General features: G+C 40.7%; 1 protein-coding gene across 5 annotated transcripts in view; it reads left to right on the top strand.

The window, feature by feature from the left end:
• LYST (lysosomal trafficking regulator) overlaps nucleotides 1-23957 on the top strand; it is a 149838-nt gene that overhangs the window by 14872 nt on the left and 111009 nt on the right. For 4 of the 5 annotated variants that reach the window (XM_037037323.1, XM_037037321.1, XM_037037322.1 and 1 more), the window contains exons 2-5: nucleotides 5243-5328; nucleotides 5504-5711; nucleotides 18690-18780; nucleotides 20754-22830. In XM_037037323.1, the coding sequence (XP_036893218.1) occupies nucleotides 5282-5328; nucleotides 5504-5711; nucleotides 18690-18780; nucleotides 20754-22830 (2423 nt within the window). In that variant the 5' untranslated portion in view covers nucleotides 5243-5281. Of the gene's footprint in view, nucleotides 1-4617; nucleotides 4704-5242; nucleotides 5329-5503; nucleotides 5712-18689; nucleotides 18781-20753; nucleotides 22831-23957 lie in introns of those variants that run through there. The other variant, XM_037037320.1, reaches the window with a different exon arrangement.

The raw sequence follows: 23957 nt of genomic DNA, 5'->3' as shown, positions 1-23957 counted from the left end.
TGTGTGAAAATCTACAAGACTGAGAGTGATAGCTTAATTCTGTGATCTTTTGGATAATAGGCTGTAGAAGTTAATCACGGAACCAGAGCAGAGCTAGATAATCAAAATCAACTAACTGTCTGTAGGAAGTCTCACTCACTGAAACAGAGCCATTATTGACTTAATTTTATCAACCATTTCATTTTGGAATGCAAAGGTAATAATCAGGGGAGTTGATACCCTGAACCTAATTTGACCCACAGTGAGGGCTTAATTAGACAGGTAAACATAACAGGAATCCTGAGCGGAAGGTCATGCTGCTCATTCAACAAATTCAGCAAATGATTGAAATGCCTTCTCTGTGCCACGTGCTGTTCCAGATGCTGTAGGCTCATTGGTAAATGCAACAGACAAAATCCCTGTCATCAAGGAGCTTTCATGTTAAGAGCTGACAAAGATCTGTTGTCCAAGAAACTGGCCTCGTGATTGCTTGATGCAGTGACCTTAACTTTCACGTCACTTCAGACTCCTGCTGCAGGTCACATGCTGAGTATTTGCATGATCTGGAACTGTTTGTTTCAGAAATCCAAAAATTCCAACATCTTTTCTTCCCACATTGTCATTTCTTCAGTCTCATAATGATTGGTTGCCTGTATTTCTCCCTCTGTATCAGTGTTTGCCTGGCCTCTTCCTCTCTCCCACCCAGTCTGTACCCCATTTTTGACCATGTGGCTTGTTCTCTCACCGGTGCCTTGATTCCCTCTGCTTCGGCTTCGGCTGCCTCCATCCACCAAAGTCCCGTATCCAGACCAGGGATGCGTTCTGCATTCTCAGCTGTTAGATCCTGCTGGAGAGTCTCACATAGCTGAGGATACTGATACCCCCAGAATTCCTGATTTTCAACCTTTGCTCATTTCTCAACCCACTGTAAATTCTTTCATTCATCCTTCGTCAGTACTCTCCATCCTTGGTCTCTTGCTTCTAATGTTGAGTTTTGATACCAAACTTACCATAACTCTTTCCAGGACTGGACTTGAGCTGCTCTTGAAGTTTGTATTGCCTCTCTTTCTTCCTGTTCTACCTTTTCCAGTTGGCTTTTACTCAAAGGTGGCTGCCTTCCTGCAGCTTCCCTGGCCATGCAAATTGGGGTCAGTGGCCCTGATCAGGACACAGGGTGGTCTTCTCGTGGGCACAGACTGAGGTTACTTTTACATTTTGTATATATAGTAAGTGACACAAAGTGGGTATTTAGCAAATGATAGCTAAGTGAAAAAATAATAAGCCAGAAGAGAATTTGGAGCAAAGCCAGAATTTAGAGAATTGGAAATACAGAGTTCCTGAATCTCAAAGAAAGTATAGGCAAGATACCATAAGTACAGTTTCTAGAAGGGAGAGTGTTTTTCATTGAACAAGTGGAACTAATACATGAAAGAAAGACAGAAGGATGTGAAACAAATGCATATATATAATTATAGATTTTATAACACAGGGTCCGGCAGAAGTAAGGCCTGCTTGAGTGTGGTTGGTAGTATAGTAATATGAGTGTGATCATTTATAGTTTTAGTTTGAACATTTCACCTAAAATGTCATATGGTATGTTTGAGTGTGAGAGTTTTATGTTACAGAATTACATGCTTATGATTTTGTAATAAAAAATGGGGGCATTATTTGTGCCGAGCCCTGTATATATGTAACATATAAAAGGAGAACACAACCCTAGGAGAAAAATGAGCTGAGATTTTAAAAAGGTTAAGGCTGACCTTTCACATTTTATATGTAGAAGATGAAGACAATAAGCAAATTAATATTCTCATTAACAAACTGACCTTATACTCAGATACAAAGAGTAAATAAAACTTCTCAGCTTCTTTTTGCTTCTGTCTTCTCTGACATGAAAGATGATCTATATACAGACTAATAAGGGTAGAAGCACGAATAATAACAGGAGAAAAATTAAGCCTAAGATAGGGGAAGAGATTGTACCAGAACCTCTGGGTGCTCCAAACAAGTGCACATCTCAGGTTCACAGCTGAGAAAATGTGTTCATGTCATTGCCAGGCTAGTGATTTTTGAGTAATTATGGTGAATTTGAAAACTTTTAGAAGACTGTCAAGGAATAAAGCTCCGAAATTATTTAAAAAAGAACGCAGATGGCATAGATTTTAGTGAGCTTTATCATGGTGCGTGATCTCTTTACTGTATTGCTGAATCCAGGTTGCTAATATTTTGTTGAATATTTTTGTGTCTATGTTCATCAGGGATATTGGCCTATACTCTTCTTTCTTTGTAGTATCTTTGTCTGATTTTGGAATCAGGGTGATGGTGGCCTCGTGAAATGAGCTTAGCAGCCTTCCCTCCTCTTGAATTCTTTTGGAATAGTTTGGGAAGGATGGGTTTTGGTTCGCCTTTGAATGTTTTTGATTTTACCAAACATTTAAAGAAGCCATCCGGTCCAGGCCCAGTCTTCACTGTTAACAGGGCACTCCATGTGCAGAGTAGGAGGATGCTACCACTGTAGAGACCTAGATTTCCGTAAGGTCTTTGACATCATCTGTCCTGCATTTTATTCTTGGGGACGTGATGGGGAAGTGGACTATCGTATGGGTAGTTAGTGAACAACAGCACTCAATCTTAGGAACTTACTGGCAGACTCGTAGGGAGCCTCCAGGGCTGCTGGTGCCAGTTCTGTTCCACCTGTCAGTTTTACATCGTCTCCCACTGCTCACTGTCCGCTGATGACCTTGCAGCTTATTACTCTGCGAAATACAAGCATCCCCATCGTGGTCCTCCCACTACCAGGTCCACTAATCTCCCTGCATCTGTGCTCACGCGCTCCGTCATCCATGTTCCTTCCACTTGTACATTGGATCTTCTTTATTTTGCTTCCTCGTTGTTCCTGAAGTCATCTCCCCTTGTAGTAGTTTTTCATGTATTTTCCTTTCTCTGTTGGACAGAGGTGCTGTACAAACATGCTATAATATTTCAGCTTACAAATACACTATAATGTCTTTCTTAAAAAAATAAAACCCTCTCCTATCCTGTGTCCCCTTCACCTGTGTCCCCTGCATCCATTTTGTTGCCACCCTTTAGGGCAGAATGTCTGAAAAGCTGTTTGAACTCCTTGCCTCTACACCTTTGACAAGATGTCAGTGACTTTCATGCTGTTAAATCTAGTGGTCAGTTCCCAGTCTTCATCTCACTCAGCAGAATTTGTCACAGTTGATCACTCTCTCCTGTTTCAAACTTTCTTTACCTTGTTTCTGGGCAGCACCACTCTCCCAATTTTTCCCCTTCCTTGTTTGCTGCTGCTTCCAAGTCCCCTGTGCTGGGTCCTTCTCCTCCCCTTGACTGAGAGATGCTAACCCTAGGTCCATTCTCTGCTCCGGGCTCTCTCACCTACCTAATCCCATTAAAATGCAGCGGCATGCTGACCACTTCCAGATGGGTTCACGAGTTTCAGCCTCTCTGCCTGAACTCCAATTGGTATACCCCACTGCCCACTTAATACCCTATCTGCGGTTTCTAAGAGAGCAGTGCTGTTCTTCACACAGGCTTAAAAAACCTTGTAGTCTTTTTTGGGGAGGGAGGGAGGAAGGGCCTGAGGGCAAGCAAGAAGGAGACTTCTCCAGGGAGAGACTGTTCCAGGGGACACTTCTGTTTCTTCATTGCACACCTCACTTCTGTCCCTAAAAGCAGGAGTGAGTAGGCTTTTCTTACTCTGTAGTAACTTTTAACTTTTCCTCTCGCACTCAGCATCTGATACATCAAACATACACTAATCTCGGTGCCCTGGAATGCTCTTTCCCCAGATACCCTCGTGGCCCACTTCCTCACTTGCTCCTTGTGCTTGCTGACAGACAGAATTATGAGCCCGGACAGAGTGAAACTCCGTGGGCATCCAAACTGGGCTCTGCCAAATACAGAGATCAAGAACCCATTCTCATCTAAGCGCATTAGAGAAATCCCTCCCTTGGCCTAGAAATGTCCCTTGATGAGAGAGACACAGATGGATCCTGTTGTCTGTCAGTTTTCACTTCTAATGGCCGCGCTGAGTTAGCTAGAATCACCCTGGCATTGCAGGATAGAGGGCTCCGCCTTGTAGTAGTCCAGCTGGAGGGGCTGGGCACCAGAGCAGTTAACACGGTACCATCTCTGTTGGTATAGAGTTGGTACCAGCTCATAGTTGGACTGATAATTCCCCTTTCCATAATTTTAGAGTTAAAAATGCATGGATGATTTTGAATGGCTCAGGAGGCAGCAGGGACAGGTGCGGAAGGCATGTTGAGGCTCCATCCAGAGCTGTTCTGTCTGGTTGAGCAGTTGATGCACTGGGCACTGGTGTCTGGCTCCGATAGCTGCGTGCCTGCTGTGGACCTGCACCAGCCTGGGCAGGGCTAGTTCTTTTCTGAACTCACACAAAGTCCTGTGTAATCTGACAGCAGCTCTATCCCATTTCCTTCCTATGTTACCCTCAAGTGCCTGAGTTAGTGTGGGTTATAGGAACTGTTTGCCCTGCTGAAAGGAATTCAAGACAGTTCTCTAGATTTGAAAGATCATTCTGATTTTTTAAAAAATTGTGGTTCAGAATAAACCTTCATGTTTGTCGTATAACTGTAATAAGGAAATCTTTTTCATGCCTCTGTCTGATAAAAACTAGGGAGAAGAGGAAAACAAATAATTAAAGAGAAGCATCTTGTTGCTATCCCAGCAGTTGGAATGTATCAGTTAGTATTTTATAAATAGCCTGCATGTATAGTACACAAAAGATTAGTTCACTGAAAAAATTCAGTAAGGATGTGATATTTGGTGGTGGTTTATTCATTGACTTTAGTATATTCTGAGATCTTAGATATCTCAAATACTTTTCATTCTTACAGAAGAGTAACTTACTGAACTGTCCATAGTATAATTGATATTCTGGTGCCTCCTAGATTCCAGTGTTAAGAAAACCGATACTGATTTCATCTCCTTCCTTTGTAAGTTAACTGGTGATTTACCTGGAGGTTGTAAATTAGGCATTGGGCGAGGAGGGTGGAGGAGCTGTGATCAAGTTGCCTTGTTCAGATGAAATACATTCGGAGACTCCCTCTCTCAAGACTCCCTTCTTGAAGTTCTAGATGTGTTTAGTGTGCTCTCGAAATTCCAGAAATTCACTGCTGTTTCATACATCAGATATGAAGACTGGCCATTGGTTTTTATGTTAGAACTTTGTTAAAGTTATTTGTTTTACTATTGCCATTAATATGTCTTTTTTTTCTTATAGGTGAAGCTTTATTCTGAGAATATTTGATTCACCCAGTTCATGAGCTCAAATTATACTCTAAATGTTACAGAAGTGTTGAAAGACTGGTAAGTATTATATGTAATAAATATTAGCAGTCAGAATACTTGGTTCAGTCTAAGGCTTTGATGAAACTACATAGTTATGTGACATTAATTTAACTGCAAACAAACAATACAATGTCATAGTTCTAAATGTAAATTTTTGTTTTTCTAATCTTTTAAAAAAATATTTTTTTTTTAGCTCGGTCATGAGCACCGACAGTAACTCTTTGGCACGTGAATTTCTGACTGATGTCAACCGGCTGTGCAATGCAGTGGTCCAGAGGGTGGAGGCCCGGGAGGAGGAGGATGAGGAGGAAGAGGAGACGCACATGGCTGCGCTCGGGCAGTACCTCGTCCATGGCCGTGGATTTCTTTTACTCACCAAGCTAGATTCGATCATTGATCAGGTAATGCTTTCCTATCAAATAACTTTTTATCAGTATATTATTGTCAATTTTAGGTACATAATTTCTGGGTTACATAATTTCTGAGAGTCTCTGAGATAAAGTCTAATCTCTTACATCACTCCAACAAAGAAATGTAGCCCCGTTTAAGAACATATGTTTATGTGGATACATTTTAAAATGTCTGAAATGTCTTAGAATTATAAATGGCCTTTCTTCTAAAATGGTTTCATATTTACTATTTTTATCCTAGTGTCAGTGCAAGGTAACTGGTTATTAACAAAGATATAGGATCACAATTCAGACATGCATGTGTACTTTCAGTAAACATCAGATGTGTTTTTGAAAAGCTTAGTGTAAATTATATTTAGGGAGTTTGCTAAATGTGGGGTGAAAGTAGAGAAGAACCCTTGTGTGAACTAGTAATTCCTGAGTCCTCTACCTTGTATACAGCTTCTTTAGTGCATTATTACACAATAGTTTAGTGCATCATTGTGTTTGCTTAAAGTATTGTATGACCATGTAGCATTGTGCTAATTTCTTATTAAAGAATTAACAAAATTTGAAACTATAGGGATGTTTTCATCCAACCTCCTTTCGTAGATGAAAAACTCAGACGCAGAAACAGTAAGTAACTCAGACAAGGTTAACTTGAAGCCCAAATGTGATTTATATCTTTATTTCATTATAGTAGAAAACAAACATTTATTTCAGGAAAGAAAAACTCCCATCTGTTTTTAGGAACTAATTAATGTAGTTAGATAATATTTTAATTAATTTGAGCTGAGAAGTGATAAAGTCTCCGTAGCACCTGTGTGACGGACATTTTAAACACTTTCAGTGTGACTGGCCTTAGGTATGCACTTAGCCATTGTTAAATTTCTTTGATATGAAGCATATTTCTAATAAAAACATGCATTGGATAAATATAGAGATTAAATTAAATGCCTTTGTTTTCATTATACACCAAGGAACCAAACAAATATGAGAAAGTATTTGTTCGTCCTGGTGTCTACCCACCTTGGAATATTCCATAATATTTGCAGGTTGATGTAATATTATTCTTTTTCATGAATGTGATTTATTGGAAGTGTGACTAAATGTAATTTAAGTTTTATATATTTGTATGACTTATAAATAAAAATCAGAAAAAATTATTTGTTAGACTACGTTTAGTGATTTTCTATTTTGAAATTTTGATGATTTCATATTCATACCATATTCCGTTCATCTTATCCCACATTAGAACAATTTAGTGCTTTCTCTTTTTAAAAGATACTGTAAATAACACGATAAATATCATGTTGAGAGAAACTCCAAAGGAACCAAATAAATTCAGAACTATGTAATTGTAAAGATATCTGTTTTCTCCAATAAAAATCTCAATGGCTTTTTCTTAATGACAGCATTACTGAGGTATATTCACCTCTTTCATATGTACAAAATTCAGTTTTTTAGTGCAGTCACAGTCAATTCTATAACATTTTCATCACCTCAAGTAGAAACTGTGTGCATTTTAGCTTTCTCTCTCCTATTCCTCTCATGCCCCTCAGCCCTAAGCAAACACTAATCTACTTCTTATCTCTATAGATTTTCTGCTTTGTCTTTTAAGTCATGAAATAACTTTTCATATATTATTAACTGCACTCATTCAAGTCATAATTAAATAATATGTTTCTCTATGGTGATATTTTTCAATCCCTTCTTTTCCTTTGTCACTTATTTTTGGGGATATTTCTAGCAGTGATAGTAGGAACAGTAGAAGTAGAGTGAAATTACTAGCCTTTTAAAAATAGGGCTTATCAATATTTAATTATTTAAACCAGGGAATGGAGAATGATCATTTGGATCTTTAAGAGGAATTTAATTGCACACGAGTTAATCATTTAAGGCGGAATCAGAATGCAGGATTCCAAGCTGCCCGTTTCAGGAGGACCTTGAGCATTTGTCTGCTTCTCACGCGGAGGACCACTTACGGGAGGACACTTGGGTTCTCTGGGAGAGCAACGATTTCAGCCCTTGTCAGTCTGCTGCAGTCCTTTTGCTTTATTAATTGATGTTTTTTTTTTAATTGATGTTTAATATAAAGAATTAAACAGACTTTACTGACATCTAATTTGTAACAAGTGTATTCACCTGTGGAGCCACCACCCCCATCACTGCCAAGAACATTTCCACCCTCTTGGAAAGTTTGCCGAGCGCCCTGCCTGAAACCGCTGTTCTGATTTCTAGCACCTGAGTGTCCCTTTGCTAGTTCTGGAACTTCACATAGAGGGAATCATGCCGTATGTGCCCTTGTGTCTCCAAGGTTCGCCCATTTGCGCGAGTCAGCAGCTCGGGGCTTTCTGTCTCTGGCGTCCTGTTGTCTGGAGGCACTGCAGTTGTTTACGTCCCCTGCTGTTTGACTGTTTGGGTCACATCCATGTGGCTATTGTGAATAAAGCTACTGTGAATATTTTTCCATTTCTCCTGGGTGAATGTGTAGATGTACAATTGCTGGGTCAAAAGGGTATTCAACTTTAGAAAAAGGCCAAACTGCCTTCAAAGTGGACATGCCACTGCGGTTTCCCAGCCATATATGGGAATCCATGCTCTCTACTGTCCTCTCGAGTACTTGGTGCTCTAGGATCCACTAATGTTTACACCCCCTCTAACATCGTCTGTTGCCCATCCTTTTAGTATTAGCATCTAAGTGAATATAAAATAGCACCACACTGTGGGTTTGATCTGCATTTCTCTGACAACTAATGATATTGAGCACTTTTTGTGTGCTTATTGGCCATTTCATATATTCTTTTGTAAATGTGTTTAAGTATTGTGCCAATTATTTTTCTTTTTTAAAAAAGATTTTATTTATTTATTTTTAGAGAGGGAGGGAGGAAGGGAGAGAAACATCAGTGGTGGTTGCCTCTTGTTCACTCCCCTACCGGGGACCTGGACCACAACCCAGGCATGTACCCTGACTGGGAATTGAACCGGCAACCTTTGGTTCGCAGACCAGCACTCAGTCCACTGAGCCACAGCACCCAGGGCTTGTGCCCATTATTTTTCATTTTAAAAACAAATAATATTTTAGAGTACATGAAATCAACACTGATCATTGTACTATACAAGAATATTAATTATACCATGAAGAGTCATACAGCTATGTTTACATTAACCCCCAAAATTAAATATCAACTTGCTGTGCTTGTTACTAATGCGTGTCTTCCCTTCTTCTCTTCTTTCTCCGTTTCTCTTTCTTCTGTTTTTTTTTTTTAAGTTTGGGTTGTACCCATTCTTCAAGTCAGGTCATTTGTTTATTCAGTTCTGGTGGTTCTTTTTTTTTTTTAAATATATTTTATTGATTATACCATTACAGTTGTTCTATTCCTCCACTTCATTCCCCTCCACCCGCACCCTCCCTCCCCCACCATTCTCCCCCCCCTTAGTTTATAACCACGTGTCTCAAGTTCTTTGGATTCTATATTTCCCCCACTATTCTCACCCTTCCCCCTATCTATTTTCTACCTACCATCTATGCTATTTTCTGTGCCTTCTCCCCCCTTCTCCCCCTCCCACCCCCCTATTTCTAACCCTCCATGTGTTCTTCACTTCTATGGTTCCACTCCTGATCTAGCTGTCCTCTTGGTTTGCTTTTGTTTTAGGTGTGGTTGTTAATAACTGTGTGTTTGCTGTCCTTTCACTGTTCATATTTTTCATCTTCTTTTTCTTATATAAGTCCCTTTAGCATTTCATATAATAAGGGCTTGGTGATGATGAACTCCTTGAACTTGACCTTATCTGAGAAGCACTTTATCTGTCCTTCCATTCTAAATGAAAGTTTTGCTGGATAAAGCAATCTTGGCTGTAGGTCTTTGGATTTCATGACTTGGAATACTTCTTTCCAGCCCCTTCTTGCCTGTAAGGTCTCTTTTGAGAAATCCGCTGACAGTCTGATGGGTACTCCTTTGTAGGTGACTGTCCCCTTATCCCTTGCTGCTTCTAGGATTCTCTCCTTCATTTTGGTCTTGGCCAATGTAATTATGATGTGCCTTGGTGTGTTCCTTCTTGGGTCCAACTTCTTTGGCACTCTCTGAGCTTCCTGGATTTCCTGGAAGTCTATTTCCTTTGACAGACTGGGGAAGTTCTCCTTTATTATTTGTTCAAATACGTTTTCCACTCGTGGCTGTTTCTTTCCCCCTTCTGGTACCCCTATAATTCGGATGTTGGAACGTTTAAAGATGTCCTGGAGGTTCCTAAGCCTCTCCTCATTGTTTTGAATTCTCATTTCTTCCTTCCTTTCTGGTGGGATGTTTTGTTCTTCCTTCTGGTCCATTCCATTGATTTGAGTCCCAGTTTCCTTTCCATCACTATTGGTTTCCTGTGCATCTCCCTTCATTTCAATTAGTTTAGCCTTCATATGTTCCTCTAATCAACCAGTTCTGTGACCATAATCAACTAGTTTTGTTAGCATCCTGATAAACAGTGTCTTGAATTGTGCTTCTGAGAGGCTGGCAATTTCTCGGTCGCTTAGAGTTATTGGCTCTGGGACTTTGAGTTCTTGCACCATCTTTTGGGTTGTTCGTGCCTGTTCCATAGCAGGATCAGAGCCCTAAAGTGTTCACTAGAACAGGGCAACTAAGTCGCTGGGTTGTGACGTTGTATGTGGGGGCGGGGTCAAAGAGGGACAATGGCTCTCACTGGTATTGCAGGGCAACTAAGTCACTGGGTTGTGACGCTGTATGTGGGGGCGGGGTCAAAGAGGGACTATGGTGTCCTGTCTGCCGCCTGCCGCCAGGGCCCTCACCAGTGCCACAGTTGCTGCCGTCACCGGGCCCACGCTTTTCGTCCCACTGCACGCGAGTATGCCACCGCCGTCAGCCCTCGCCCCCTGGGGCCTGCGTGGTCTGTCTCACTGTGCACGAATATGCGCCCGCGGTCTGCCCCGCACCCCAACTGGTTCCCGTCTGCCTGCGTGCCTGGGTCGGGGGCCCTGTCCTGCCCGACCCTGCTCGCTGCTGGCTCCGCCCCTCTTACTGTCCCCGTTGAACGGTTAGATGTAGTCGGACTTCCGTATAATTCAATTTTCTGTCCTTTGGTTGTGTCTTTGTTTCTCCAAACCTTTGTTGTATTCAAACTTGGTTGTGGGAGAAGGCACAGTGTTTCCACCTATGCCTCCATCTTGGCGAAAGTCCTCAGTTCTGGTGGTTCTTTAGGTATTCTGGATAAAAGTCTTTGTTGGATTGTGAATATGTTCTTTGTGGCTTGCTTTTTCATTCCTTAACAATGTCTTTAGAAGAGCAATTTTTTCTTTTGGGAATAGTGCTTTTTGTATTGTGTCCAAGTAACCTTTGTCTTACAACCCCAACATTGTAAAGATATTCTCAAGTTTGTTTGCTTGTTTTTCTAGGAGCTTTTTAGTTATTAATTTTACTTTTATCTGATCCATTTTGAATTAATATTGGTGTTTGGTGCGAGGTAGGCGTTATGGTTCCTTTCTGCCCCTGCTCCCTGTGCGGTTCCCTGGTTGTTGCAGCAACACTTCCCCTTAGAAGTCTTCTCTTTCCCCCGCTGAGTAACCTTGGCACCTTTGTTGAAAATGGATTGACTATATCTGTATGAGTTGATGTGCCTGTCATGTATTCTTTGACGAATCCCATGCTGTCTTGATTACTGTGGCTTTTATGGTGAGTCTAGAAATTACATGGTGTATGTTCTCCAATTTGTTCTTCATTTTCAAGAATGTTTGACTATTCTAGGTCCTTTATATTTTCATGTAAATTTTAGAATCAGCTTATTAATTTCCATAAATGCCCTCTATGATTTCAGTTGTGATGGCGCTGAATCTAGGAATCAGTTTGGAGAGAATTAGCAACTTAACAACGTTGAGTTTATCCATCCATGAGCATGGTATAATCTTTGTTTTGAGTCTTCTCTGATTTCTCTGCAATATTTTGTGGTTTCCAGTAGAGAGGTCTTGCATATTTTGGTTAAATTTATTCTAAATATTTAAAAATTTCTGGTGTTACTAGAAATGGCATTTAACTTTAGCCCTGTTGTTTCTTGCTCTTAGAAATAGAGTTGATTTTTGTATCTTGACCTGTGCTAAATTCACTTATTTCTATTTATCTTGAAACATTTTTGTAGATTTCTTAGTAATTTATGTGTACACAATCATGTCATCTGTGCATAATAATTTTACTTCTTTTCCAATTTCTATACATTTTATTTCATTTCTTGCCTTTTGCACTGGCTTCTAGTACAAAGGGCGAGGAAAGTGATGAGCGTGAACATCTTCCTTGTGTCTGACCTCAGGGAGAAGCATTCAGTTTGACCACTGAGCGTGACGTCAGCACTGGGCTTTTCTTAGATGCTTTTTGTCAGAATGAGGATGTTCTCTTTCCAGTTTGTGGACAGCTTTCATTCTGAATGTATGTTGGATTTTATTAGATCCTTTTCTGTATCTGTCGAGACTATTATATCTTTTTAAAATTCTGTTAATGTGGGTGAACTGTGCTGATGCTTTCTAAATGTTGAACCAGTTTGCACTTCTCTGTTAAACCTCATTTGGTCATGATTTATTATACACAGACATGCTGATCTCTTTACTCTTAGGCAAAAATACTCTGCTTAAATAGTAAAAAAAAACATTCTTTTTAGTGGTTAGAGATGGCAGAGTTGAAGTTTACACTCAGACCTTTACAAGTTTGTTGAAAGAAACTTTGCCCAGCTTAAACAGTAAGTTATTCTCAATTTTAATTTTGCCTCCAGTATAAGCAGGTGGACGACTTTAATATTTAATTGCTCCAGATCTCAGTATCCTTATTAGTAACCTAAGTACATCTAATTGGATGATTTAAAGATCTCTTTAATATAAAAATTATTTGTTTCTATATTTGATTGTAATAGTTTCTGATTTCTTTTATACCCTGATTATGAATATATATAGAAAGAGCTTAATTCTGATGTAAAGAGTACAAAATTGCAAGCCTTTATTACCAACAGACTATACTAAAACTGAACTAGTATGCACACCATGTGTTATAAATACTTTTAAAAATTTCACTGTGTCTTATTTGCATACCTGTTCACACTCTATTTGTTTTGAACTGTGTCCCTGTAGTGCAAGCTGTTAGTATTTTTTGATGATACGACTTTCTTTAAAAATGTGGGTTTGGCCCTGACTGGTGTAGCTCAGTGGATTGAGCGCGGGCCTGCGAACCAGAGTATTGTGGTTCAATTCCCAGTCAGGGCACATGCCTGGGTTGCAGGCCAGCTCCCAGTAGGGGACACACCAGAGGCAACTATACATTGATATTTCTCTCCCTCTCTCCTTCCCTTCCCCTCTAAAAGATAAGTAAATAAAATCTTTGAAGAAAAAAAATGTGGGTTTGCTCTTATTTTAATAGAATTCACCCCTTGTCCCAAAGCCATATCTGTTGTTTTTGAGACAGACCTGTCTGTACTGTGGCATGCAGGCTTGTGTCGAAAAACACCCTCGAGATTCTTAGTTGTACTCTTGCCTGCTGACAAGTCCTCATGGAGACTTAACAAAGAGCATTACAGCCGAGTGATAACCACTTCTTTCCTGGGAGGGGAGCAGGCACACTGAGGCTTGCAGGCCAAAACTGCTGCCAGCAGTCTGGTTTTGGACAGTCTGCAGGCCAAGAACAGTTTCTGATTTTTAAAAGGCTGTTAAAAGAAAGAGAAGGATATGCAACAGAGAACATATGTGACTTACACAGCTTAAAATACTTACTGTCTGGCCCTTTACAAAAGAACAAAAAAACTACATTGAAACCTGTGGTCTAATTCAAGAAAAACTATTAGCATAATGTTTGACATCAGTGTAAAAAGACTCTTCTGAGATCTCAGAAACATTTTACAAAATTCCTCGATATATTCTTTTTTTTAAAGATTTTTAAAATTTATCTTTAGAGGGGAAGGGAAGGAGAGAGGGAGAGAAATATCAATGTATGGTTGCCTCTTGTGCATCCCCTGCTGGGAACTGGCCTGCAACCTACACATGTGCCCTGACTGGAAATCGAACCACGGTTGTTCGGTTCGCAGGCCCACGCTCAATCCACTGAGCTACTCTAGCCAAGGCAAATTTCTCTATTCTTAACAAAAGCTCTAAAAATAAGTTAAGAATAGAGAGTTTTATATATAAAAAGTAGTAAAGCCAATATATTTTAAATGATTGTTTAATTTCTCGGTTATAGGTGACATTCAATATTATATTAGTTTCAGGTGTACAGCATAGTGATTAGACTTACAAAGTTATCCCCCCAATAAGTCCAGTTCCCACCCAGCACTGCACACAGGTACTCCATTATTATCACTATATTCTTTATGCTGTAAAAAACCAATAATATTTTTAATAAGAAGCTCTGCAGTAGGACCAACATAAGAATAAGCATTACTATTTGTTTGATATCATGTTTTAAAGACATGCAATAATGAAGTGGAATATGAAAGGCGCGGCAGCCGAATGTCACGCCTTAGAGCACAGTAGAGAAATAAAAATACCCATTTTAAACAGACATGTAAGAGAAATCCAGATCATCCAGAAAACTGTTCAGCAAAGTTACAGAACATGAGACAAACATATTATTTTCTTTAAAAAATGTTTTATTTAGTTATTTTTAGAGAGAGGAAGGGAAGGAGAAAGAGTTGGAGAGAAATATCAGTGTGTGGTTTCCTCTCATGTGTCCCTTACTGGGGATCTGGCCTGTAACCCAGGCATGTGCCCTGACTGGGAATCGAAACAGTGACCCTTTGCTTCACAGGCCTGTGCTCAATCCACTGAGCTACACCAGCCAGGCATATTATTTTCTTTAGCTATAGCTGTACAGCTAGAAAAAGAAGATTCTATTTATAGTAGTAATGAAGACATGTTCATATATGTATATCAACATATATTAGAAATAATTACTAATAAAAGAAATAAAAGGCTTAAATAATGCTCTTATTTCAGCTTATGTCTGGAGCAATAAATTTAATTAGCATATCAAAATGCTGATTTAAGTATCATTAATACCGATTAAAATAACATTCTGGATACAGTCCAGGTTTCTTAGCATGTCATCCTGAGGGCCGAACCCACCGCTCTGGTGCCCACCTGCCCTTGCGGCTTCAGCGATACTGGTCCGGTTTGGGGTCTCAGCTCTTCCCCCGCCTCACTGCCCTTTCCCTCCCATGGCACCACCACCTCTAGGATGAGTAGGACAGCTGACTAAGATAAAATCCCGGCTAACCAATAGACTTGTGAAAGGTACAGTGCCAGGCCCCTGGTAGGTACGTCAATGTTTCTTGAATTGAACTGAAGAAACTACCAGCTGAAGGAGACCTCTCTGACTGGTTATGATTGCTGTGGGGAGTTTAAACAGGTTTGGCACAGTCATTTTCCTTGCATAACGGGAAACATAAACATGTTAAGTATTAGGAGTGGTGTGATTTCTAGCCAGGGAAAGGATCGTTTATGGCACATATTCCCTAGTGCGGCGTGTTGAGACCTTTCCACTTGGGTGGTGTGAGGTAACACCCACTCCTCTGGATACTGTGACCACTTGGTTTGAAATGGTGCTGCAAGTTCTAATTTGCCATGGTGTCCACAAATAAGAGGAAAAGATTTTATGACTTAGAAAAGGGTAGAATTATGTATGTGGTTTCTTTAAGGACTCAGAAGGATAAATACACCTGGGAATAAACAATACCCCCCAAAAAGTCATAGATCTGGAGGAGCAGATCCCAGTGGTGAATTGCGGTAGAAACGATTGTGACTGGTGTGAAGTACAGCATTGTGCCCCGCTGTTTTACTGGGCAGCGGGGAGACAGGTGACAGTGTCCTAGGGTCAGCAGCTCCAGGAGAGGTGGCAAAACCAAAACCTGCTCTTGCTTCCCTCTCATTCTTTCCGTTTCCAAGGCCCATGGTTTTCAAGAACTAATCCACTTGGTGGAATAGAGGCAGTGGGCCTGACTTCCTGAGCTGGGAGGACAGTGATCTTGGGCTGGTGCAGGAAGAAAACCTTCAAAGGGGAGGCATTGCTGGGCCTGGGCCTTGAAGGCAGCGAGCGAGCAAGCCCTTAGCTGAGGGAGAGGGAGCGAGAGAAGTTCCAGACCACAGTCGTGCAGAGGCCAGGAGACAGGAGTGCCTGTTCACGCAGTGGCGACGCTTTCCCAGTGTACTGATGGGGACCAAGGGCTCAATTATAAGGACAGCGAGTCCAGAGCACTTCACACACCCTCGAGGTTTCTGCGAGCTCCATTAGAATGTTGCAAGTTCATCTGCTCAAGGGCAGGACTCCATCTCTACAGGAATGACGTGCCCACAATTGGGGTACAGATTTTTAAGACCAGGTACGTTTTACTGGCATCCTAAAAAGTGTTGAGGTCTCTCCTAAGTCTGAGCTATACATGGAAGTATTATCTAGACACCTTTAGACTTGTTAATTTTGAAGTAAATAATAAGAACATTTGAAGTAAATAACATGGGGCCCTTCGATACAATTTTCACTTCGAATCCAGAATTTAAAGTCTTTTATGTAGACAATGTTTATAAGAATCCAACTGTACGAGGATTTGGTGGCAGAGGGGGGTGATTGCTAAGGACCTGGGCCTATGCCCAGGAGTCTGTGCCATGAGGGAGGACTGGCAGGTGTGTTTGACAAGCTTCTCCTCATATCTGGAGGTAAATTCAAACTCCTGCCCATGCCTGTGAGGCCACGTTATGTCAGGCACTGCCCACTCGCTGGTGCGTGCCCTCCAGCCTCCTCTCCTAGCACTCTCCTCGTTCCCTATTTACACTTACTAGGATCCCTTTTCCTCCAGATCTTTGCATGGATTCCTCCTTCTCCTCAATGCGTCTGCTCTAGTGGCCCATCCTAATAGGCTGTAAAGTGTCCTGCTTGTCGTCACTCTGTCATCCCTCCCCTTTTACATTTTCTTCATTCTATTTTAACACTTATTTGTACCCATTATTTTATGTTTTCCTACTAGAGTGTCAGCTTTGTGAGGGTGTGGACATTGTCCTCCTTGTTCTGCTGCACGCAACGTGTCTGGCACCTGGTTGGGCACAATCCACATGTGTGAGAACAGAAGAGAGAGACAGACACTCAGACACCAGTGGTTCAGTGAGGCGCCTGCTGGGCTGGAAGTAAATTGAAATCCAACTCCACTGAGGGGGTTGGAGGGACCGAGACCTGGGGGGCGAGTTGGAGTTGGGCAGCTGGGAGGAGGGCGAGAGCAGTGTGTGTGAGGAAGGCTAAGAGAGCAGAGAGGTCGGGAGACCCTTCGCAGCTGGACCTGTGGGAGGGTCGGGTGTGGGGGCAGAGCTGAAACTGGACAAGTCCCTGGGAAACACATCACAAAGGGCCTTCCAAGACTGAAGAGGAGTGCAGATTTTACTTTTGGGGGGTTTTGAGCCTTTTCCTAATCAGGACATGGGAAGGAATAGGCCGAATGCTGTGTCTGCTTTCTCACTCCCTCTGACTCTTTAGCCTGTTGTCACTGGACTGAAGAGACAGTCATTCCATGCAGGCTTCACTGGTCCAGGCCACCCGTGACCTCTACTCATAAATGCCGTCGCCCTCACCTTCCACAGCAGAAGTGTGACTGCTCCTTCCCGAACTGCTCTCTCCCTGGTCGCTCTGCGGACGTCTCCTTTGGGGGCTGCTGCTCTGTCTCCTCGCAGGCCTCCATTCAGCACAGCCACCTGGATTCCTTCAGTGTTGTTTTTCAGAGCTTCGTCCTCATCACACTTTTCTTGTCGTTCTGTGTACCCTCCCTAGGAAATCTGATGTATGTCCTTGACTTCTGCTCCTTTGATCCCCAGTTCTTTTTTGTAAGCTCCAGATCTGTATCTCTGTTTGCTGGAAAGCTCTGTCTCTTTGGATGTCCCACAGCCATCTCAGACTCGGTGTGTCCAAAGAACACCTCGATCGTCTTCCCCCCGTCTGATTCTCCTTCTGAATTTCCTGTCTCGGTGCGCACATTTTCAGTCACCTAGCGGCCTAATCCAGAAACCTTCTGAGTTTTTTTAGACCTTTCTTCCCTCTCTTACAGCCATAGGTAATCAACTGCAAGTCCTTTCAGTTCTCCCCTACAGCTTCTCAAATATGATCAGTCCCCAGGGCTGTCCTCTGTGTAGTGGCCAGAGTGGTCTTTCTAGCATGCAGATCTGGCCCCCTCCCCACTCAGTGATGTGAGGAGTTTAAGCATGATGACTTGTCATTAATTCCCCGACCACCATGTGTCAGGTGTCCCAGCTTCAGCTCTGTAGCTCTGGTCCCCACTTGTGACTGATGTGATCGCTCCTTTCTGTGCGCTGCTAAACTGAACATGTGTGCCATACCTGGGTACTTACTCATGCTACCTGCCTTCTGTTCTTTAACCATTTGTGTGTATGTGTCTTACGGACCAAATGAGGGAACCTTCTCCAGGGCTTGGACCATCTCCTCAGAATGGGTAAGACAGTAAGTGCTGTGGACATAGTGTGCCATCAATGAGTATTGGATTACCCTCACTAATAAGTCTTTCTTTTATATATTATTCATTAATAATATCTACTCTTCTTTTTAAAATCGTGTTCTCTGAACATTTAACTGCATGAAGACTTTACATTTTTCTAGTAACTTTGTATTATTTGTTTGCTAATTAATAGGGCTTAACTTTTTATTTTCACCTGGCAAGTTTGTTTTTTCGTAGGTGAGGAATTCTTGCAATGTGCATGGTTCTGTGACAGCTATTTTGGGAAAAATCAGCAAGAACATGCTAACTGCTGTCAGATACTCTTACATTCTTCTGTCATTGGAAAGGTTTATAAATTGAAAAATTATCACAGCTTTAATCGGATTTGAGATAGGTTAATTTGATTCTTAGATTTTCAAATGCAACCTTTCAAGAAAAAAAGGAGTTTTTGGTTAAGTTGATGACAAGGTATTAGTAAGTAATGAATCTCCTGACCTCAGAACACGAAGGATTCTTTTATTTCTAATACAGGCATTGACATGTAGAGAAGAACTCCTTACTCTTCTTCTGTCACTCCTTCCATTGGTGTGGAAGATACCTGTTCAAGAAGAAAAGGCAACAGGTATGTTCCTTTTTTCTTTCATTCATTCTTCTTCTTCTTCTTCTTTTACTGTAAGTAGGCACTACCTTTATTGTATCACTTTTGTTATCAAAACTCCCCTGGGGAAAAAATGTTCCACTGAAAAGTTATTTCTGTACAAAATGGTAGTAACAGAATAGAAGATTCACAGGGTTCTAAAGTACAGCATAGGGGATAGAGTCAATAATGTTGCAATAACTAGGTATGGCACTAGGTAGGAACTTGAAATACTAGAGGGATCCCTTTTTGGGGTATATGATTGTTTAACCACTATGCTCCACACCTGAAACTAAAACAAAATAATATTGAATGTAAACTGTCATTGAAGAATAAAATTTTAAAAACTGTTATGTTTACACTAGGAAAAAGTTACTTCTGCCTTATTGGTTGATACAGTCAAATATCAAAGCAGTATATATTAGTTTGATACTTAATATGAAAAATTCTTTAGGCAAACACATTTTTGTTTCTTCTAATAATGCAAAAACCATGGCGCTTCTTAGAGGATTACATGAATGTAACAATAATTTAAAAGTATATGAAGAAGCAGAAGCAAAAGGATTGAATCTAGGCATGCAACACAACACCTGAGAAATGGATCGTGAAAAGTTTGAAGAAAGAAATTAAAGTTCCTTTGCTCATTTTTAAAGACTGCTTTCCATTACCATATTGTATCAATGACTTTTGCACTTTAGCTTTTCTAATGTTGTTTTCAAAAAATAAATTTGAAGTCATATTTTGTTTCAAGCCTGGGCAGAATTATTCTACCTAAGGTTGGTACATATTTTTTAATTTCTGTTTTGAAAAAATTAAAAAATATATATTACATTAAATGTATGAAACTTAGTTTAAATGTTTCAGTAAAGAGATTAACAGTTTTCTCTCTTGACCGTTTTTGGGATATGTAAATTGTGAGGTGTTGAAGGATCTCTCAGATTTTTTTTGTAGTCCTTCTGTACTGTATTTTAATGCCATGTGGCATATTGAATACATTTCTGACATGGAGCTTTCTTGTTGGGGACTTAGCTAACATCTTGTAATGTTGTCCTGCTTCTTTGTTGATTCACTCACCCTCTGCTCTTATTTTCTTCTGAATTTGTAGAATTCACAAGTTGTTAGGCACCTGAGATACTGATTAGTGATCTTTTGGGCCTGTAGCCTTGACTGCCTGTATCTTTTGCACCGATGGAATTTGTCTTCCTCTTAATCCCCCCTTAATTAAGGCATAGGTCTTATTTACAGATTGGTGATTATTGATTCTAAATTGCAACTATATTTTTCACATAGATGTATTACATGCTAATGCAAAGAAAAAGAGACCAGTTTTGTGACCTTTTAATTTTTAAGGAAGATATATTCATTTCTCCTAGGAAGTAGGTGTTGAGCGCTGGCCTCACAGCAGGCCCCCCGGGCTCGGCCCTGTGGCCTCATTCAGTGCATGGTGCACACAGGAAAGAGTTCTTTTAACTTCAGTCTTAGAGGGTATTTGGTGTCTGTTGTATGATTTTGAAATAATTTTGTAAAATCTTAAAGCTCTTAAGTTATATCAGGGCTATAACCTAAACACTATTTTTGAAAATATAATATATCCCTGTGTCTTAATGATGGCGTGATTGGAGAAGATTTGTAAAAATGCGTGAATAGTAGTGCTGAATACTCTGGTTTGAAGAGTCTCTTATGTTGATGTGAGAATGCAATAGGTATATGGTTTTAAATTAGATTTATTTTTCTAATTCTGTTCTTTTTCATTGTTTCCAAATCAGTCTGTATCCTTTGAAATAATAAGTGTGGGGGGAAGTGACCCAGAGACATAATAATAGCTAAAGGAAACCAGCCCCAGTTTAAAATACAAAAAACAAAAAAACCTGATGTTAAACTCCTAAAATGGATACTAAATACGAATTGAGTTTAAAAACATAGTAAGGCATATATAATTTCCTTTTTCATTTCCGTAGATTTTAATCTGCCGTTCTCAGCTGATATAATCCTGACCAAAGAAAAGAACTTGAGTTCACAAAGATCTACTCAGGAAAAATTATATTTAGAAGGAAGTGCCCCATCGGGTCAGGTTTCTGCAAAAGTAAATGTTTTTCGAAAAAGCAGACGGCAGCGTAAAACCACCCATCGCTATTCTGTAAGAGATGCGAGAAAGACCCAGCTGTCCACCTCCGACTCAGAGGCCGATTCAGACGACAGGAGGTCAGCGGTGAGCAAGCATAGGCGGCCCCATCAGCTGCAGCCTTTTGCAACACAGTCTCCTAAAGAAAATGAGTTTATGGCTCAGCCTGACCATTTGTCAACCAAAGAGCAGACTCCTCCTGATAGCGTGGCTCTGGAAAGTCTCCACGAGATTATGCCAGGACAGGAGGCAAACACCGACATTTTAAGTGAGCCCGCTGCCTTGTCTATTATCAGTCACATGAACAACTCTCCATTTGACTTATGTCATGTTTTGTTATCTTTATTAGAGAAGGTTTGTAGGTTTGATATTACCTTGAACCGTAATTCTGCTCTGGCAGCCAGCGTCGTGCCCACACTGACTGAATTCCTCGCAGGCTTCGGGGACTGCTGTGATCTCAGCGACAATTCGGAGAGTCAGATGTTTGCTGCAGGTTGGACTGAAGAACCCGTGGCCTTGATCCAACGGATGCTTTTTCGAACAGTGTTGTATCTTATGTCAGTTGATATTAGTACTGCAGAGATGATGCCAGAAAGTCTTAAAAAAAATTTAACTGAATTGCTTAGAGCTGCCTTAAAAATTAGAGCTTGCCTAGAAAAGCAGCCTGATCCTTTTGAACCAAGACAAAAGAAAACACTACAGGAGGTTCAGGAAGGTTTTGTGTTTTCCAAGTATCGTCATAGAGCCCTTCTTTTGCCTGAGCTTCTGGAAGGAGTGCTACAGATCCTCATCTGTTGTCTTCAGAGTGCAGCTTCAAATCCCTTCTTCTTCAGTCAGGCCATGGATTTGGTTCAAGAATTCATTCAGCATCATGGCTTCAATTTATTTGAAACTTCAGTTCTTCAAATGGAATGGCTGATTTTAAGAGATGTTGTGCCTACTGAGGCCTCGCAACACTTGAAAGCCCTAATAAATAGTGTGATGAAAATAATGAGCACTGTCAAAAAGGTGAAATCAGAGCAGCTTCATCATTCCATGTGTACAAGGAAGAGGCACAGGCGATGTGAATACTCCCACTTTATGCATCATCACAGAGATCTCTCAGGTCTGCTGGTTTCAGCGTTTAAAAACCAGGTTTCCAAGAACCCATTTGAGGAGGCTGCAGACGGCGCCGTCTGCTACCCTGAGCGGTGCTGCTGCCTGGCAGTGTGCGCGCACCAGTGCCTGCGTCTGCTGCAGCAGGCCTCCCTGAGCAGCACGTGTGTGCAGGTGCTGGCAGGGGTGCAGAGCGTCGGGGTGTGCTGCTGCATGGACCCCAAGTCTGTCATCTTCCCTTTGCTCCATGCTTTTAGGTTGCCAGCATTGAAGAATTTTCAGCAGCATATATTGAATATCCTTAACAAACTTATTTTGGACCAATTGGGAGGTGCTGAGATACCGCAGAAAATTAAAAAAGCAGCCTGCAATATTTGTACTGTTGACTCTGATCAACTCGCCAAATTAGAAGAAACACTGCAGGGGCCTGCACAGGACGAGGAGCCTTCCTCAGGCCTGTCCAGTCCCTACAGATGTCAAGGGATCCTGCCCAGCAATGGGTCTGAAGACTTGTTGTGGAGATGGGATGCCTTAGAGGCGTATCAGGATTTTGTTTTTGAAGAAGACAGATTACATAGTGTTCAGATTGCAAACCACATTTGCAATTTAATCCAGAAAGGCAATGTGGTTGTTCAGTGGAAGTTGTATAATTTCGTATTTAATCCTGTGCTCCAAAGGGGAGTTGAACTAGCCCGTCATTGCCAGCACCTTAGCGTTACTTCAGCTCAGACTCACGTGTGTAGCCGTCAGAACCAGTGTTTGCCTCAGGAAGTGCTTCAGGTTTATTTAAAAACGCTGCCTACTCTGCTTAAATCAAGGTTTGTATGTGTGCACATGTGCAGACATTTTTCTTGTGGTATGCTTTCTAATGTCTGTACCCTTTATTCTTTCACATGAGTTAATTGTAGTTTAACAAAAAAACCCTTCCCATCCCATGTCAGATATTTTTTACATTTATTTATTTTTACTGGGTTGTTAGAGAGGAGAGGACAGAGCCATTGTTTTTAATTTCTTGGTAAAGTTTTAAATATATTTCTGAGGGAAAATGTACACAAGATAAATTCAGTAGTAGTGCAAGGTAAATTAATTGTTTCATACGTACTTGATGGAATTATTAGCCATTAAAAATAATGGTTACAAAGATCATGTTGGGACATGGGAAAATACGTATACCATTTTATTGATAAGGTATACAAAATTCAAAATATTGCTCACTGATTTACCACTGCGTGAAATAGGCATGTATATAAAATGTTAATTATTGAGACAGTAGAAATGTGGAGTTTATTATTTTTAAATGCTATATCTATATTTATTACGTAAGTAACATATGTAGAAAAATTAGAAAATACAGAAAAGCAAAAAAAAAAAAAGAAAATTAAAATTACTTAGAATTTCACCGATGAGTTTTCCAGAATTTGTGATTGTCAAATCTGGTACTTAAAAAAAATGATTATATGAATAAACCTTGCTTCTAATTGGTAGCCTGACCTTTAAAATTAATGCATATACAGTTTTTGACACAATAAAATGCAACCTATATATCATCACTGTCTTTACGGTCATTTAAAACAATTTCTGACATTCTGACATTCATTTCACTGGAACTGACTTTGATTTGAAGTTGGTAAACTCATTATCATGCTTGCAGGCACCCTGGTCTTTGCTGAGATGATGTGTATTAAAGTTACTACGAGGACTTGAGTGACTCGGACTCCTCAGCCTCACTTGAGACAGAGATGAGCATCTTCGGATCTGTCCTTGGGTGCTTTCCCCTTCCGAGACGCAACTTTAACACTGATAAAAAATCCTTAGTGAAGCGGCAGGCAGATGAACAGAAGGACACACAAGTGCCTCCCTCCTTTCAGAGCGTCTGAAGTGGGTGGCGCTTTTGGCAGTTAAAATTTGTATAGAATCTGCTATTTGAAGAAAACTTCTTTCCTGA

Source organism: Sturnira hondurensis, unplaced genomic scaffold (genome assembly GCF_014824575.4).
Source record: "Sturnira hondurensis isolate 20B ecotype Veracruz unplaced genomic scaffold, ASM1482457v3 Scaffold0022977, whole genome shotgun sequence".
Lineage (NCBI taxonomy): Eukaryota > Metazoa > Chordata > Mammalia > Chiroptera > Phyllostomidae > Sturnira > Sturnira hondurensis.
This window is presented reverse-complemented; position numbering and strand designations above follow the sequence as displayed.